This window comes from Apodemus sylvaticus, chromosome 15, assembly GCF_947179515.1.
Source record: "Apodemus sylvaticus chromosome 15, mApoSyl1.1, whole genome shotgun sequence".
NCBI classification, from domain to species: Eukaryota; Metazoa; Chordata; class Mammalia; order Rodentia; family Muridae; genus Apodemus; species Apodemus sylvaticus.
This window is the reverse complement of record NC_067486.1, coordinates 63,123,282-63,143,819: the sequence shown is the minus strand read 5'-3', so window position 1 is coordinate 63,143,819 and position 20,538 is coordinate 63,123,282. Positions and strand designations below refer to the sequence as shown.

Genomic DNA, 20,538 nt, shown 5'->3' with positions numbered 1-20,538 from the left:
GTTCTACAAACTCTAAGAGACCACAGATGGCAACTCAGATTACTATACCTAGTAAAACATTCAACCAGAATATATAGAGAAAACAAGACATTTCATGATAAACCAAATTGAACACACACACACACACACACACACACACACACACACAACCCTAAAAGGACTAAAAGGAAAATTCTAACTTAAAAAAGTTAATCAAACCTAAGAAAATATAAGGAATATATAATCCCAAACTATCAAATTAAAAGAGGGGAAGCACTATTACAGACACACACACACACACCCTACCTCCACCAGGGACCAGTATAGATTAAAGTTGATTATCAACAACAGCAGAAAGAACAGAAAGATTACAAAGTCATAGAAAATTAAACTCTCTACTAAAATTAAACTCTCTACTAAAATTCAACCAACACAAACACAAAACAAAATTTATTGTACACAATAAGAGAGATGCTAAGAAGAAAGTTCATAGCACTAAGTGCTTACATAAGAAAATTGGAGAGATCTTATACTAACAACAGAGCACCTGAAGGCTATTGAACAACAACAACAAAAAAGAGTACAGGGAAGAAGTATTCAAACTTAAGGCTGAATTAAATAAAAATTATAAACAACAACAAAATAATACAAAGAATCAATGAAACAAAGAGTTGGTTCCTTGAGAAAATCAATAATATTGACAAACCCTAATCCAAATTAACAAAAAGGCAAAGAGGTAATATTCAACTAACAAAAATTAGAAATGAAAAGAGGGCATAAGAACAGACATAGAGATCTTCCCTGCTCTCTGAACCCTCTGGCCCAGGCAAGTTGCCTTGAGCAGTCTGCTAGCCCAGGGAGACCTCCATTATACCGCCACCTCTCCACCCATGTTCATTGGACCTGAGGTTCCTAAACCATACAGACCTGCAGGTCAAGAACCATATAGCCCAAGTGTACCCATTAGAGGCCTGCCACACCAAGACCATCAAGGCTTACCCCTTTCCCAATACCTACTACAACAAGAACATACAGGGACCAAAACTATCCAGATTGCTAAAGGCCCTTGAAAGAACACAATCAAAAGCCAGGAAATATGACAAATCCAAAGCACAGATTCTCCACTACAGCAAATCATGGATATCCTAACACAGCTGAAAAACAAGAAAATGACCTTAAATCCAATCCCATAAAGTTGCTAGAGGGCTTTAAAGAGGAAATGAATAAATCCCTTAAAGAAACACAGTAAAATACAATAAACCAGATGGAGGTCTTTAAAGAGGAAATAAATCCCTTAAAGACATATAGGAAAATACAATTAAACAGGTGAAGGAAATGAATAAAACTGTGCAAGACCTGAAAGTAGAAATAGAAGCAATAAAGAAAACACAAACTGAGGAAATCTTGGAGATGAAAATCCTAGGGAAGGGAATGGGAACATCAGTTGCAAGTATCACCAACAGAATACAGGAGATGGAAGAGAGAATCTCAGGTATAGAAGACACAATGAAAGAAATTGATACACCAGTCAAAGAAAAGGTTACGTCTAAAAGAATTCCTAACACAATACATACAGGAAATCTTGGATACCATGAAAAGACCTAATCTAAAAATAATAGGAATAGAAGAAGGTGAAGAGTCCCAACTCCAAGGCCCAGAAAATATTCTCAACAAAATCATAGAAGATTAGTTCTCAACATAAAGAAAAAGATGCCTATAAACATATAAAAAACTTATAGAACACCAATTTCACTGGATCAGAAAGGGAGACCTATCAGAATAACAGTATACTTCTCAACAAAGACTCGAAAAGCTAGAAGGACCTGGAAAGATATTTTTCAATCTCTAAAAAAAAAAAAAAAAAAAGAAAAAACTACAGGTGCCAACTTAGACTACCATACCCAGCAAAACTCTCATTCACCACAGACAGAGAAAACAAGATGTTTCAAGACAAAGCCAAATTCAGACACCACCAACATCAAAATAACAGGAAATAACAATCACTGGTCATTAATATCTCTCAACATCAATGGACTCAATTTCCCAATAAAAAGATACAGGATAATAGAATGGATATGAAAACAGGATCCACCTTTTTGCTGCATATGAGAAACATACCTCAGTAATAAAGATAAGACATTACCTCATGGACCCTTGTGGCTCTCAAATTCTGAACCACCAACCAAGAACATACATGGGCTGGACCTAGGCCTCTCTGCACATATGTAACAGATGTACAGCTTGGTCTTCATGTGGGTCCTGAACAACTGGAATGGGGGCTATCCCAAAAGTTACGGCCTGTCTGTAAAATATGTTCTTCAAGCTGGGATGCCTTGTCTGACCTCAGTGGGAGAAGAAGCACCTAGCCTGCAGAGTTGAAATACTCTGGAGGTCCCCACTAGCTCAGAGGAGAAGGAAAGGGTGATGGAGAAAAGATTTGGGAGAGGGGAAGTGATCAGGATGTAAAATGAATAAGTAAAAAAAAATAAATAAAAGAGCAGAGGTATCAAAATAATCCTAACAAAATACTTCAAAAATCTTCTCCAATTTGGAAAATTTAAATGAAATGTATAATTTTTTGACATATGGCACTTGCCAAAGTTAAATCAATATCAGATTATCAATTTAAACAGACCTATAATTCCCCAGTGAAGTAGAAACAATATATACAAGTCTACCAGTCCCAACCCAAGAAAAAAACTCAGTGCCAGATGGTGTTGCAGCAGTATTCTATGAGACTTTCCATGCAGAGTTAATGCCAATACTCAAATTATTTCACAAAGAGAAACAGAACGAACACTGCCCAATTTGTTTCATGAGCTCACAGTCACTCAGATACCCAAACCACATAAAGATCCAACAAAAGAGGAAAATTACAGATCAATTCCTTTTCTGAACTTAGATGCCAAAATTCTCAATAAAGTACTTCCATCTGAATCCAGGAATGCAACCCTTCAGCAGGCCTAGCCTAGCTGCCTTTAGAGGCATGCTCCTTAGGTTTTTCAGGTTAGAGTGCACGGCTCCTGAGGCACAATGTGCCTTCTAGTCCCTGATGCACTCCCTCAGACAGTGAAGTGTTCAAGCCACTTTGTGCTTCTCTGTATGTTCCCTATGTAGTCAAGAAAACATGGAAACTTGACATGAAAATTGGTCTTAAACATTAATCTTGTGTACTCTGTATAATTCGCACACAACATTGTATCCTGGCAACTACAACTATATTGATCCTGGCAATTGCCATCATATTCTGTTTCTGATAAAGGTATAAAGAGTCTGATTGCTTGGCATAGCCTCAGTCCTGCTGTGGCCCCTCCAACCTGGTCTAATTTAATTTCTCATAACCATATCAGGTAATGTTGGCCCGATCAGTAAATATAGGTCTTACTCAGGAACATAACAAAAAGATAATGTACCAAGTAAGATCAAGACCAAGTTAGTTTCATCTTAGAAAGATGGCTCAACATATGTAAACTGATAAATAATGCAATCCACTATATAAAGAAGCTGAAATTAAAAAACACATAATTATCTCACTAAATACAAAAATGCCTTTAATAAAATTCAATACCGCTTCATAATAAAAGTATTCAAGAGCTTAGGGATATAAGGGATATACCTCAACATAATAAAGGCAAACAAAAAGCCCACAGCCAACATCAACTTAAATGGAGAGAAAGTCAAAGCAATTTCACTAAAATCAGGAACAAGATAGGGTATTCACTTTCTCAATTCCTATTCAGTATAGTACTTAAATCTTTTTTTTTAATTATAATTTTTTTATTTTCTATATTCTATGTTTACATTCCAAATGGTTTTCCCTTTCCTGGTTCCCACTTCCCCATAAGTTCCCTAAGCCTTCTTCCCTCCGCCCATTCTCCTATCAACCTCCTCCTACTTCTCTGTACTGGTACTCCCCTACAATGCTGGAACAAGCCTTTTCAGGATCCGGGACCTCTCCTTCCTTCTTCTTGGGAGTCATTTGATATGTGAATTGTATCTTGGGTATTCAGAGTTTCTGAGCTAATGTCCACTTATCAGTGACTATATTCCATGTGTGTTCTTTTGTGATTGGGTTACCTCATTTTGGATGATATTTTCCAGATCCAACCATTTGCCTAAGAATTACATGAATTCATTGTTTTTAATTGCTGAGTAGTATTCCATTGTGTAAATATACCACATTTTTTGTATCCATTCCTCCATTGAGGGACATCTGGGTTCTTTCCAGCTTCTGGCTATTATAAATAGGACTGCTATGAACATAATGGAGCATGTGTCTTTATTGCATGACAGAGTACTTAAATCTTAACTAGAGCCATAAGACAACTGAAGCAGATCAAGGAGATACAAATTATAAAGGAAGAAGGCAAAGTATTTTTATTTGTAGATGATCGATAGTATATACAAGTGACCCCAAAATCTACTCCTGGACACACTTATAGCTGATAAACACTTTCAGCAAAGAAGCTTATACAAAATTAACTCATAAACATTGGTAGGCCTCCAATATACCAATGACAAATAGACTGAGAAAGAAATCATGGAACAACACATTTCACAATGGCCTCAAATAATACAAGGTATCTTGGGGTACCTCTAACCAAGTAAGTAAAAGACCTATAAAATAAAAATTTCAAGACATTAAATGAAAAAATCAAAGAAGATATCAGAAGATGGAGAGATTTCTCATGCTTCTGGACTGGTAGGATTAATATAGTAAAAATGGTTATCCCCTGTACTAAGCTCAAGTCCAAGTGGATCACGGACCTCCACATAAAAACCAGACACACTGAAATTAATAGAAAAAAAACTGGGGAAGAGTCTTGAACACATAGGCACAGGGAAAAATTTCCTGAATAGAACCCCAATAGCCTATGCCCTAAGATCACAAATTGGCAAATGGGACCTCATAAAATTACAAAGTTTCTATAAAGCAAAGATACTGTCAGTAGAACAAAACGGCAACCAACAAATTTGGAAAAGATCTTTACCAACCATACATCCAACAGAGGGATAATATCCAATATATACAAAGAACTCAAGAAGTTAGACTCCAGAGAACCAAATAACCCTATTAAAAATGGGGTACAGAGATAAAGATTTTTCACCTGAGGAATATTGTATGGCTGAGAAGCACCTAAAGAAATGTTCAACATCCTTAATCATCAGGGAAATGCAAATAAAAACAACCCTGAGATTTCACCTCATGTCGGTCAGAATGGCTAAGATAAAAAACTCAGGAGACAGCAGGTAATGGAGAAGTTGTCGAGAAAGAGAAACACTCCTCCATGGCTGGTAGGATTGCAAGCTGGTACAACCACTTGGAAATCAGTCTGGCGGTTCCTCAGAAAACTGGCCATAATACTACCAGAGGACCCTGCTATACTACTCTTCAGCATATACTGAGAGGATTCTCAAGCTTGTAATAAGGACACATGCTCCACTATGTTCATATTAGCCCTATTTATAATAGCCAGAATCTGGAAAGAACTCAGATGTCCCTCAACAGAGGAATAGATACAGTAAATGTGGTATATATACACAATGGAGTACTATTCAGCCATTAAAAACAATTAATTCATGAAATTCTTAGACAAATGGATGGAATTAGAGAATGTCATCCTGAGTGAGGTAACCTAATCACAAAAAAATCACTCATGATATGCACTTACTGATAAGTGGAAATTAGCCAAGAAGCTTAGAATACCCAAGACACAATTCACATGTCAAATGATGCCCAAGAAGGAGGAAGAACAAAGTATGGATACTCTGGTCCTTCTTAGAAGGAGGAACAAAATACCCACAGAAGGAGATACATAGGCAAAGTGTGGAGCAGAGTCTGAGGGAAAGACCATCCAGATACTACCCCACCTAGGAATCCATCCCATATACAATTACAAAACCAAGATACTATTGTGGATGCCCACAAGTGCTTGATGACAGGATCCAGATACAGTTGTCACCCGAGAGGCTTTGCTAGTGCATAACAAATACAGAGGGGGAAACTCTCAGCCAGCCATTGAACTGAGCACAGGGTCCCCAGTGGATGAGATAGAGAAAGGACCAAAGGAGCTGAAGGAGTTTGCAGCACCATATGAGTCACCATATGAGTCACCAAATAACCCTAGAGCTCCCAGGGACAAAACCATCAACCAAAGAGAATACTTGAAATTACCCATGGCCCAGACACATCATCATCAGAGGATGATCTTGTTGGACACCAAATAGGGGAGAGGCCCTTGGTCCTGGAAAGACTTGATACCATTGTATAGAGGAATACCAGGACAGGGAAGCTGGGCTGGATTGATTGGGGAAGGGGAGATGGCTTATGGGATTTTGGGGCGAGGTAGGAACCAGGAAAGGGGACAAAATTTGAAGTGTAAATAAAGGATATACCTAAAAAATGGCCATCCTACAAAAATAATCTATGTATTCTGTGCAATTCTACGAAATTTCAACACAATTCTTCACAGAACCTGAAATGACAATTTTAAGCGTCATATGGAAATGCTGGAAATCCAGGATAGCTAACTTAAAAAAATACACAATATTAAAAGAACTGCTAGAGTTATCACAAGCTCCAATTTCAAACTGAAATACAGAGCTAAAGCAATAATAAAGTATAGCATATTATCTATGCATGCTTGTGACACACACACACACACACACACACACACCAAAACCTAGACACCTTGATTTATTGAGTACAATTGAAGACTCAGACATAAGTCAACATAGCTATAGACACCTGATTTTTGATAAAGAAACCAGAAATACAAACTGGAAAAAAAGAGACAGAATCTGTAACAAATGGTATGGGTCAAATTATATGTCTGTAAGTAGAAGACTACAAATAGATCCATATTTATTTCCATGAACAAAATTCAACTCCAAAAACCTCAACATAAGGTCACATACAATGAACCTGATAGAAGAGAAAGTATGGAATAGTCTTGAACTCATTGGGACAGGAAAAGATTTTCTGAAGAGAGCATCAATAGTACAGAGTCTAAGAAAAACTTATGAACCTCATAAAACCTCATGAAACCTCATGAAACTGAAAAACTTTTTACTGCAAAGGACACCAATCATTAGGGCAGAGTGGTCAGCTACAGAATGGGAAGAGATTTTTACCAACTATATATCTAATGGAGGGGTAATATCTAACATAAACATGAAAAGAGCTTTAAAATCTGGACATCAAGGAAACAAATAACTGAATTAAAAAATGGAGTGTATATCTAAATAGAGAATTCTCAAACAAGGACATCAAAATGGCTGAGAAACACTTAACAAAATGTTCAGCGTTATTAGCCATCAGGGAAATGCACATCAATACTATGTTGAGCTTACATCATACACCTGTCAGAATGACTAAGATCAATAAAAAAATGATAGCTCATACTGGCAAGGATGTAGAGTAAGTGGAATGGACACTTATCCATTGTGGTGGGAGCATGAACTAGGACAGCGACTGTGGAAATCAGTGTAGCAGTTCCTCAGGAAGCTGGGAATACATCTACCTCAAGATCCAGTTATACTACTCTTGAGTTTTCAGCCAAAAGATACTTCATCCTACAACAGAGAAAACTGATCATCTATATTCATTGCTGCTCTGCTCATAATAGCAAAAATTGGAAACAGCCTAAGTGTACCTAAGAAGAAGAATGAAGAGAAAAAATGGAATAGTATTCAGAGATTAAAAAATGAAATAATGGAAGTCAGAAGTATAGATGAATGCAACTAGAAAAAAATCATTCTGAGTGAGGTAACCCAAATCCAGAAAGACAAATAAGATATATCTTTACTTATATTCGTATATTAGCTGTTGTCAATAATAGTCAAGGTAGAATCCATAAAACCAGAGATGTTAGGTGTACCGTAAGGATCGATGGGTGCAGCTAAGTTGTCTTAGAAAAGCAAAATAGAATAGATAGTTACAGATGGATTAGGAGGGAAGAGTGAAATAATACCAAGTGGGGATAGGAAGGGGAGAGGAGCATGAATGAGGGAATGCAGCGAGAGTCAGCTAAAATGAAGGGCCATTTGAGGGGTAGTATGAAAACCTAATAGAGTTGAAGTTTCCTAAAACACAAACATAGCATCAAATCATCAAATAATTGGAGAGACAGAGCCCTAACTGGCCATCTCTTGTCACCAAACAAAGCTTTTAGTTCCAAGAGTTATTAGCCAAAGTGGCCATGGGAACATCAGACATATTAGGCTGTTGCCAAGATTATAAGTTATCTTCCCAAACTGACAGCAAGGGCATACAGCTGAAGATACCTACACAATGCATTAAACACAGAGGTGTTGAGCTGATGCCTACATAGAACCTTCATTCCTATGGGCTAGTGTTCTTGATATCAGAAAGTTAGTCTGTTCTTTACCAATGGAGAAACAAACAACTACTGAAATACAAACCATCAGTCTACAGTGGTGTCCTGCCTGCAAGATATGCTAGTGTAGTGGTGGCGCAAAGCTTATGGGAGTGACCAACCATATATAACGTATCTGAAGGTCCAGTCCAGGAGATGGAATACATATCTGACCTTATTTGAAACTAGATAGTCTAGGAACCGAGGGTAAAGACAAATATTATCATCCTTTTTAAAAAAAAGTAGCAATAAAATGACTCTTAATGATACTCTGTTAGAGTCATAGATCAGTGTCTTGCTCTGCCATCACCAGAAAAGTTTCTTCCTGCAGCAGTTGGAAATATGCAGTCAGATATGATACAGAAAGGACCTTGTGAATGAGGAGGCAGAAAAAGTATAAGAACCTGAGGGGATGGAGGATACCAAGAAAACAAGGCCTTATAAGCATAATAGGACCAAGGCACATATGAACTCAATGAGATAGCATGCCCAGGACCTCACAGGTTGGCACTACGTGGGGTCCCAGTGCTTCTGAATATAAGCCCAGAAGCTATTTCCAATTGATAACCACTTCCAAATAAAAATTTAATCTTCTCCCATGCAGCTTCACTTGGAAAACAGACTACTCTTAATGGTAGACTTCATGGTCAGTAGTAGATGTCAGGAGAAAATGAACTCAACAGCATCATTGGAGGTTCCTTGACTCGTAGCTGTCAGGAATTTTCCCTTCTTTCTTCCTTTAGTTAATTCTATTTTTTAATTTTTTATTTAATTGTTTTAATTATTAGTTTTAATTTTATTTTGTTTAATTTTAAAACATTGGTGCTTTGTCTGCATGTATGACTGCGTGAGGTTGTCAGATCTCAGAGTTACCAACAGTTATGAGCTACTGTGTGGGTGTTGGGAATTGAACACAGTTTCTCTGAAAGAAGCAATCAGAGCCCATAACCACTGAGCAATCTCTCTAGCCCCCTTATTTTTTTTTAATCCAATGGGTCTTTTATGTATATATTATAGCTTCCAGTTTTGTGTATTCATGGAATTCTTGAATGTGTGTACAAATGAATCTCTGCATCTATAGTCTGTTTCTAGTGACTTTCTTGATATTTTTCTGTTATTTTGTCCTAATTGTTTGTTTTTGTTTTATCTTTTATATTATATTGTATTATAATATATGGATATATATATATATACACATATCCCTTATAAACCTGTCTGCTTTCTAACAAAAGACAGAAACTGGGTAGATCCAGATGAGAAGGGAGGTGGGAGAAACTTGCAGGGATAGAGGAAGTGGAAACTGTAATCAGGAGAGGGTGTATGGGAAAAACTATTTCCAATAAAAAGGAAAAAAAAGGTATATTGCACAAAAAATGATTTTGATAAAATTACCATGTATAAAACCTGTGTTACATTTAGGATGGGGTTCAAAGGGAAATTTAGCACTGAATAATCATAGAAACATGTAATAAATAATGAACATAAAAAATTAAACATATACCATAAAAAGTTGAAAAAGGAAAAATAAAGTATAAGGAAAGCAGAAGTAATTGATAAAGATAAAGTAGAAATTAAAAGTTAAAATAAGTAATACTAAAACATTGTTTAAGGTCAAATAAAACTTTTCCATGATGGGGATAAATTTATTTAAAAAGAAAGCATAAGTATGCAAAAATGAAGAATACATGAAGTAATTGTTTCAATAGATAAGTGGTACTTAAACTTTAAAGAGTAATTCCAAAAATTACTCAAATCCTTGTGCAGAAGGAGGAGGAGGAGGAAGAGGAGAAGAGGAAGAAGAGAGGGAGGAGACAAAAGAGAGGAAGGAGAGGGAGGAGAAGAAGGAGAGGAGGAGGAAGAGGAGGATGAGGAGGAGAAGAGCAAGAAGAGGATGGAGAGGGAGGAGACAAAAGAGAGGAAGGAGAAGAGGAGGAAAAGGAGGAGGAGGAAGAGGGAGAGAAGGGAAAGAATAGGAAGGAAAGGAAGGAGAGGGAGAAGGAGAAGAGGAGGAAGAGTAGTAGAAGAGGAAGAAGAGGACAGAGAGGGAGGAGAGGAAGGAGTGGGAGAAGAAGGAGAGGAAGGAGAGGAAGAATAGGTAGAAGGAGAAGGAGTAGGAGAAAAGGAAGAAGAGAAAAGAGAGGAAGGAGAGGGAGAAGGAGGAGAGGAAGGATGAGTAGAAGGAGAAGAAGGAGTAGGAGAAGAGGAAGAGGATTAGGAGGAAGAGGAGGAAGAGGCGGCTCATCAGTAAAGTGCCTATTGCACATGTGCGAGGACCTGAGTTAGATCCCTAGAGCATATACATCAAAACCTGCCATACTGCCCAGCCTTCTGTGCGTCTTTGTTAACACAAACATGATTATGGTAAATTACATAAAATATGGGGCTGAAATAGATGTCTTTTTGTTTGTTTTTGTTTTACAAATACAAACTGTCTGGAAAATAAATAAAAACTACCAGTAACATTTAGTTTTTCAGAAGGACAGAAACAATGTGTAAGAACAGAATGGAAGGGAGAATTCAATGTTTATTACTCAAACTCAGGTTAAGGAAGAGAATTTAAAGTTAAGTTGGTACAACAATCTGATAAAGCCTATTGAATTATGTGAAATATTGCTAACTACAAAAAATATAGCAAAGTAGTGTTTATGGAAGTTAATTCTACAACATGATATGGAGAATGAACATTGAGGGGAATTTAAAGGACAGGACATTTGCTAGAACATTTTGTGTTACTCTAGATATGAGGCAATGATTTCCTACTTCATGATGGTGCCAAAGAAAAAGAGTTCATTAAGCATCTTAAGATAAAATCAACATGGGGCTGGAGAGATAGTACTGTGGTTAAGAGTATTGTGCTTGCAGAGGTACCAGGTTTGTTTCCCAACATAAATGTTCACAATAATTGAAAATGTTATTTTCAATCCAGATCTGATGCGCTTGTCTGGCCTCCTCAAGCTCCTTCACATATGTAGTACACATATGTTCTTGTAGGCTCACATGCATACAAATAAAATTATCTTTAAAAAACAATAAAATAAAACCTGAAATATTTTATTAAAAGAAAATGTCACACAGGACAAAATAGATTCTAGATAGGCTAGATTCCTATAGAGCAAGGAAAAAGAATCAGCAGCTTATAAATGTAGAACAAATTGAAGAAATGCTGCAATTTCATAAGAATTTTTAAAATCCAGATACAGGCTTTGAGAAGCATGATTAAGTTTTAACAGTTCCATATAAATTAGAAAAATAATGTAAATAAGAAGTAATGATATCTTTTGCTATACTGAGAAAAAAGCTTTTATATTGCTGGAACCACAACTTAGGACCTTGTACATGCTAGGCAAATAGTCTACCATTTAACTATATTTCAGTCACTTCTGTTATTCGGTAGGAATATGTCTATCCATTATCAAAATACAATAATTAGGTACTAAAATTTTATACATTTTTATACATTTAAAAAATTCAGAATAGATACTTTAAAATTATTCTAAATAATTTTTGAGATATTATTTTATATTTTTTAAAAAATAGGCAACTGCTCAGAATCCTACGATTCATAGATATTAATTAATTTATTTGCTTTAAAGACTTACCTCTAGAACTCTCTCTCTCCTTGTGTTTTTATATGTACATTTAGTGGGCTCATACTTTATCTTAAAGATGTTTTATTTTATGCCACATTAGATTTCATTTTAACTTATCAATATAAATTTCAACATATCATAAAATAGTGGCCCAGGTACATTCTATAATTTTTGTATGAAACTAAAGTTTATATTTCTCACAAATTTAGCTATACCAATAAATGACAATTTTTGGATCTAATATTTATTTTTATTTGTCACATTTTAGGAACTTTTAAATGTATCTAAGAAAAAAGATAATCCTCTATGATATAATTAAAAGTATTACACTCATGTCTGATCTCATTTTTATTTGGATCAAGGATATTTTAAAAGACATTCATTTTTATTTATTTTGGAAACAAAGCTACTTATGATTAAATTTCAGAAATTAAATTAAGTACTAATTTTAAAATATTTATGAAAATAAATAGCTTACTTCAGTGAATTACCAGAAGCTTGAAAAATACCACTATGTTTACCTGAGGTGGGGGACTTGCAGCGCTCAAGTTCCAGGGGAACTGGACTGTCATTCAGCTCTGTTAAGCCTGAAAATGAAAGGGAGAGGGAGTGTGGGGTGGGAAGAAAGGAAGACAGGGAAGGAGAGAAAAAGAGAAGACAGATAAATTTTGCTGACACTTCATAGGTAATTCTTATTTTGTTATTGCTTCAAGCATTTAATAAAGAACCAACCAACATACTTAATAAATTCCTTAGCAATTGTACCAAGAATAATAGGAAATAGAAAATGCTTTAAAAGATATAATACAATCTTCTATTCTAGGAGGTTACTGATTTTAGAAAGATCTTTTAAGAGATACTGCAAGTTTAAATTTTTATAAATATTTTTAGTATTTTATTTATAAGTGGCTCATTCAGTGGCATCAAATTACAACCAACACTGCATTATCCACCTCCTATTTCTTAACTTCCATTTTATCACTTTCTGAACAAATGCATATATCTATGTTTCCAAGCCCAGAAATATTTAAGGGCTATTGTGAGTGATGAAAATGGTCTTTGTTCCTAGTTCTCCCTATCTCCTTTTTCTTTATGCTGGAAAGCAGGAGTGATGAGAGAAATACAGACATTGGAGGACCAGCTCGTGAGACAAGAACTCTATCAAGAATAGGCCAGAGCCATTTCTGTGATACGGCCATATATGGATACATTCTGACTATGTCCTGAGAATTTGTATGAGGCTGCATACAAAGTAATCAAGTATTTTTGGTAGAGTAAATTTTACACCAATATAACATTCGGTTTGTACCATTTGTTATTCCTGATTACATTTACACATGCCTACAATGAAAAAAGAGCAACAAATAGGGCAGAAGGACATAAAAAGTACAGTTTGGAGAGGAGAAGTACACTGGGAAGTTAAAGATTGCAGCTAAGGTACATGCTGAAAAATAAGGCTACAATTGTTAAGAGATTAGTGCCAGTAAATAAAAGCCAGATACAACAGGAAAGGAGGAGAAGACTCCATCCAGTATAACCTCCAAGTTGTGGCAGGAGAGAGGTTGAGGGTTTTCCTGGTCCTGGAAGGCAATACCCTAAAGTTTGTTGCTGTTGTTGTATTTTTGGTTTGGCATGCAGAAGGTATTGCAACTGTGTCCCAATGAGATCATACTCTATTATGGTTGGAAGTAGAACTTTTTAGTGTTATCCATGTGGTACTTGTTCTAGATATAAGATTGAAAGGATTATGGATTCATCTTCCATGGTCTCAGCCACTGAGGCAAGGCAAGTACAGCAAGGTTGGGGTGCCTAAAGGAAGGTCTTCAGGACCACTGAGCATGACTGTGAGGATGAAACCTAAGTTATGATGAAGATATAAAGATGCTGGGTATGTCAGAGACAAGGGATACCTGCTGAGGAGGACTGTTTTCAGGCAGTACAAGCTGCCCTGGAGGGAGACATAGACTGCAGGAGGCACATATATGTGGAGGGGTGGAGCCACCGAAGCCCTCTGACACTGAAGCTCTGCATACTGGGCGTGGACGTACAAAACTTTGTGTTTTCCTGGTTGAGTTTTCTATTGCTTTGGTCCCATCTGTCTTCACTCTATTCCATTCCTCCATTTTGGAATGGGAATGAATACTCTGTACCAGTGTTAAATTGGAAGAATGAAATCTTTAATTTGTTTTATTATTATTTTTTTTCTACAGGGTTTGTACTTAAGAGAAGGCCCTGAGTCTCAGAAGAGACTTTGTATCTTTAAACACTGGTATGTTAGATTATGGAGACCTAAAAATTTCTATTAAATGCATTTACATTATGAGACGGCCATGAGCATATGGGGCCAAGGACAGAATTTAAGGTTGAAATGTGTGTCCCTGGGGGAGAGCCATGAGGTTTTATAGCCTGGTCCCCAATTCCTGTTTTGCCTTTTTTCTTTTCAAATTCTTGACTGCTAGGTAGCCTCATGCTCCTGTTGCTCTCTCTTCCCTACCATGCTGGACTACATTATTTCGTGACCTGTAGGCCGAAACAAACACTTTCCCTCTTGAGTTGCATTTGTTAGAGTAATTTTAGTACAGCAACAGAAAAGAAACTAATATAGGAACAGAAAAACAACCCTTATAAAAGTTGCAAGCTGAAAATGTAATGTCTTATTATGAAAATGTCCCTTAACCCCCATGTTCATGAGATATTTTAAGTTCAAAGATTGAGTGTACCTTTTTTAATAAGTAATATCACAGGAGTAAATCTATGATACAGTTTAAACAGAAACTAATCTACAATTAGGTTGTTTATTACTTATAAGTAGAGTATGTTCAAATATCCAGATGATCCCATCATTGTACAGATATCACATAGTGTATTTATATAAACCTGGATGGCCTTTAAAATATCCAGGATATAGGAGCTCTTTCTCCTTGTCTGAACAATTTTACAGTGTGTCACTATACTATTAACACTGTAATACAATTGTAAGTCATTGTGTTCCTAAACATACAAAAGATAGGAGAAAAAAATTGAAGGTCTTAGGAATTTTCTTCTCCATCATATTCTTCTCAGGGTTTTGAGTATAAGTTTCAAGGCATGTTACATGATCTATTTCATATTTCATTGGAAAAATTTCAAGAATTTTTAAAAATTATAAATTATTTAAAAATCATAAAACCTTGAAATTTCTATTTTCTGTCATTATATTGTTATAATATCTATTGATATAAGTATTACTATTAACCTGAGAGTATACAACAATTAAATGATCTTGAGTACTCTTTTTTGCCAAGTAGCTAAAAAGGGGATATATAGAAGTTTATAACTAAATAAGCAATGCATATTAATTTACAGAAGCACAATGACATTACCTTAGATAGTTCTTGAATTTTTATTTAGTTAAACAGGCTTTGTTATATGACATCCAATTAGAAATAGCAGGTTATAAAAAGGAAGAGACTGCTTAAACCAGAAATATTAAGAAAAGTAAGTTGGAACAACAGATAAGTAACAGAAAAAAGAACCATAATGATTAGTGAGTAGTATGTGTAGCTAAAAAAATTATGCAGATTTTATAAAAATTTGGAAAACTTTGGGTGACTTTGAATAACTAAAATTATGAATGACTAATACCCACATATTCACTATAAGCAATAGTTTGTACCTAATACACAAGGTAATTTATGTAAGTTATCTCTTTTATACGTAGCAAAACCATAAGAAATGTTATATTATCTTTTTTATTGTACTGATAAGAAAAGGGGCAGAGGCCGTTACATAAATTTCCCAGGTTAGGTAGCTATTAGGAGACAGGAAAAATGAGGTTAGGTTGTTACAATATCATTAATAGGCAAGAAGTATGAAGTACATGTTAGATTATTTCACTAAGAAATTAAAATAAAAACCGGAAGTTAAAAACTTAGCTTCAAGGCTGGAAAAGAGATTGTTCTGTAAAGTGACTGATGCACAAGCATGAGGACCTAAGTGTGACTCCCCAGAGTCCATGTACAGTATCCACATAGGGTGGCACGGAATGGCAATGCCATGGCACATAATGGTACTGGGTATAAACTAAAAAACCAAGGTGGATTAACCCTAAAGAATAGGACCTGAGCTGGGCATGGTGGTGCACACCTATAATCCCAGCACTCTGGGAGGCAGAGGCAGGTGGATTTCTGAGTTCGAGGCCAGCCTGGTCTACAGAGTGAGTTCCAGGATAGCCAAGGCTATACAGAGAAACCCTGTCTCAAAAAACCAAAAACAAACAAACAAACAAAAACAAAAACAAAAAACAAAAAACAAAAAAAACAAAAAAACAAAAAAGCAAAAAACAAAAAACAAAAAAAACCTAAAAACAACAACAAAAAAAAACCCACCAAAAAGAATGGAACCTGAGCCTGACCTCTGGCTTCTTCATGACATGTGAGCACGTGCATCATTGAGTGTGCACTTCCACGTGCTGGAGCACACATGCAGAGCTAAGCTTCATTTATCTATTTGTGCACTACTTCCTGAATTTTTTGTCTGTCTAGCTCTTTAACCTACCTTCTTGGTCAAAGTGAACTTAATGGTAAAACTATTTTCATTTGTCAAGTTACAATGAACCCCAAACTCATATTGGAGATTTTAGTTATTATCACATAATGTAAGTATTAAAAACAGTATTTATTTTGAAGTACACCTTTTTTTTTTTTGACTATGAGGAGAGTGTTTTTCCCATAAAAACTTTGGGAAAATAGGAAACTGAGGGGATATAATTATATCATAGTTTGGCATTTTCCTCCCTTTTATGATTATTAATATAACAGTAGATTTTGTATCGACATTCTATAGTATTTTATAATTTTTTCATTTCATTCACATTTTGACACATCATTACAATGCTGTCACATAGTTTTTATGTGGCACCTCTCTGGCATAATCATGTCAATCCTGGCACACATGCTGATCCCCAGCTCCTCACCTTTCTAAGAATTTTGTTGCTTTCTTTTAAATTTCTCCTTCTCTCTTATCACAAATCTCTTTCCGAGTAGATTATTTCATAGTCAAGTAACTTTATGTCATGTTTTTTTTTTTTTAAATGAGAGTGAAAACTTCCTCTTAATAGCTTATCCAATATAAGTACTGACCTGTTTGTCTACACCCTTTCAAGACAAATGCTTTGAAAGCAGTGTGATTCAGCCCTGGTCTTCTGAACTCCTCATGTGCTCAGCTGAAGGAGTTATTTGGCTTTTACCTGAGCCTTGCTTATTTTTGCTATGGTCTAGAAACTATTAGTACTTGGATGTCTTTTTTGGGTTCACTTCTGGTACTGTCTGCCTGAAATGGCTTTTTAAACATCACTTTAAGCCATATATCTTTTATTAAAAAAAAAAACAAAAACAAAAACAAAACACTGTTTTCTTATTTTGTCATGTAAAGAAATTAGCCTTGGCTAATTCTAGTGGGAAATCCAGCCCAGTGCTCTGACTCTAACTTGTTAGGAACTGGGAACCCAAAGCTCTGACTGCTTCCTTATTATCTTGCAAAGCTGCGTTTATGTATTTCTTTCTTGAATAGGTTTTTCTCAGATAAAAAAAAAAAATCAGGTGTTTAGTTAGCCACTCTTCTCATTTTCTCCAGCACAGCATCCCTACTTTTCAGTTCTAGAGTCTATCTCTGGATTTGTCTACCCATGGAGGGAATGGTCAATAGAAACTGCAAGTAACAGGCCAGGGTGATTCCCTCACCATGGTGCACTGCCTAAGAAAGTCATGCAACTTTAAAAATACTCAATGAGTGGATCTTTTTATTTATCACAATCAATGCTGACATTTTCTCTTTTGTCTGAGATATTTCTTTTCTTATCCTTTTCCTCTTTTCCTTCCTTTCATGCTGGACTTTGTTTTCAGATATTTATTTTTACCCTCCTTTAATTGTTCTCCCTCTCCTTTTCTTTAGTCTCTTAACTCATTTTCTTTTCTTTTTCTTTTTTTTTTTTCTCATTTGTGATTTTAGAACACCCCTAAGCTGAAAAAAATCTCATTTGGTCAACACTGGAAAATTTGAATCTCAAAGGATCCCTTCTACAGTTTTATGTTGGTGCACAAGCAAATATTTCTAACCACACGTTACCTCAAAAGTATTTTCAAACTTCCTTTGACTTTCAGGGCATACAATAAGTTTTTAACTGGCAACATTTCTGCCATTCTCAGAAACAGAACACTAGGTACTGTCAGAGAAGATGGAATTTTAACTCACTGGTTTCCATATAATGATTATGACTCTGGAAGTTACTTAACCATCTGCTGTTTGACTACATTACCCATGAATACTAAAAATGTCTAGTAGTTATAAAAGTTCTTTTACAAAATCAACCCAGAAGAGTTCTGCAACTCTTTAAGAGAGGCAGAGATATGGTTTATATGGTATTTTATATATGTGAGAAGAAATCTCAATTATTTAAGTATCTTCTTTAAGATTACAGTAGTCAATGAGTTGAAAAAGTAGAACCTAATCTAAATTTGAACATGTATCTACTGCTCTTTCCAATGTATTTCACTGATTCCACAAACAGTAATTTATTAAATATAGAGATTTTCTTTCAATTATATTTTATTATTTTATGATACAAGAGATTTGGAGGCATAAATTTAAGGGCTTATGAAAGGCATCTTCTTGGTTATTAAGCTAGATGACTAGCTAATCAGAAAAATAGATCAAGAAAAGATTAAAATTAAGTTATTTCATCATAATTAAAATTATAAGGTTCAAATATAAAAGTGGCATTACTTCAAGGACAAAACTGATGTGACAGAATAAAAAAAAACTTTTTAGAGATATTAGAGACATTTATGGAGTACTTTACCTAATTCTTCATTTCAAAGATATGAAAAACAAATTCAAATTGTTTTAGTTTTGATTATGTTATTTTATTGATAATGGGTATTATGGGGAAGGGAGTGGCTTTTGATTAAAGAATGATGGATTAGGTCCTCAACGTGACTAAAACTGTAAGAGGCACAGTATACCATGGTGGAAAGCACGTGGGTCTTCTTAGTGCCACACACATGTGAGCTTGTCTGACTTACCCTTTAGGATTTTGAGAAATGAATTTAATCTGTTTTAATGCTAATTTTCTCATTTATAGAGGACTATATTAACAAATCCTCATTTCCTTTAAAGAGTTATAAAGTGACCATTAAATGATAAATAAATGTATTCCTATAATCAGAATAGGATGAACTTTCCATGGAAATGGGATCTCTCTTTATAGATAGGGACTGCACAGGCACTCATTTTTAGTGGCTAGGGGATACTTCTTGTAAAAGATATAATATTTCTATTATAGTAATATAATTATAGTAATATAAGACTATTGAAAATACAATCAAATTATCTCAGCTAAAAATTCAACACAAATTTTTATAGAATTGAAATAAGTATATATGAATCATTAAAGAATTAACCTCTTTAAACATACAATGTTTATCATTAAGAGAGGACTTTAAGACATCTGATTTCAGGTTTCAGGGATATCGGGGCCACCACAGAGAACACTGGTAGAAATATAGAATTCCTGATTAAATCCAACATTATAAGGACCTAATTTTACTTCTCTGTTTTTTTTTTATGTGGGTCTCTGGTTAGAAAAAAAAAATCTATAATTGTTGCAAAATTCCAGTCAGTCCAGTATTGACAAGAGTTAGTTCTCCTATCTGTTTAATATGAGATTTTCCCTGACTGCCTGTGGTAATAAGATAGCCTTTTTTTTTTAATTTGTATTCGATATAATTTACATTTCAAATGATTTCCCTTTTCTAGCCCCCCGACTCCCCGAAAGTCCCGTAAGCCCCCTTCTCTTCCCCTGTCCTCCCACCCACCCCTTCCCACTTCCCCGTTCTGGTTTTGCCGAATACTGTTTCACTGAGTCTTTCCAGAACCAGGGGCCACTCCCCCTTTCTTCTTGTACCTCATTTGATGTGTGGATTAGGTTTTGGGTATTCCAGTTTTCTAGGTTAATATCCACTTATTAGTGAGTGCATACCATGATTCACCTTTTGAGTCTGGGTTACCTCACTTAGTATGATATTCTCTAGCTCCATCCATTTGCCTAAGAATTTCATGAATTCATTGTTTCTAATGGCTGAATAGTACTCCATTGTGTAGATATACCACATTTTTTGCATCCACTCTTCTGTTGAGGGATACCTGGGTTCTTTCCAGCATCTGGCAATTATAAATAGGGCTGCTATGAACATAGTAGAGCATGTATCCTTATTACATGGTGGGGAGTCTTCTGGGTATATGCCCAGGAGTGGTATAGCAGGATCTTCTGGAAGTGAGGTGCCCAGTTTTCAGAGGAACCGCCAGACTGCTTTCCAGAGTGGTTGTACCAATTTGCAACCCCACCAGCAGTGGAGGAGTGTTCCTCTTTCTCCACACCCTCTCCAACACCTGCTGTCTCCTGAATTTTTAATCTTAGCCATTCTGACTGGTGTAAGATGAAATCTTAGGGTTGTTTTGATTTGCATTTCCCTAATGACTAATGAAGTTGAGCATTTTTTAAGATGCTTCTCCGCCATCCGAAGTTCTTCAGGTGAGAATTCTTTGTTTAACTC

The 20,538-nt window shown here is 35.6% G+C and overlaps 2 protein-coding genes across 3 annotated transcripts in view; both read right to left on the bottom strand.

Annotated features, from left to right (window-relative positions):
* The window catches only part of Eaf2 (ELL associated factor 2), a 1,192,577-nt gene that overhangs the window by 644,156 nt on the left and 527,883 nt on the right, over positions 1-20,538 (bottom strand). The gene's annotated exons all lie outside the window — the stretch shown is intronic.
* The window catches only part of Stxbp5l (syntaxin binding protein 5L), a 331,615-nt gene that overhangs the window by 66,285 nt on the left and 244,792 nt on the right, over positions 1-20,538 (bottom strand). The window contains 1 exon segment of the mRNA XM_052158363.1: positions 12,469-12,534. Within this exon segment, the coding sequence (XP_052014323.1) occupies positions 12,469-12,534 (66 nt within the window).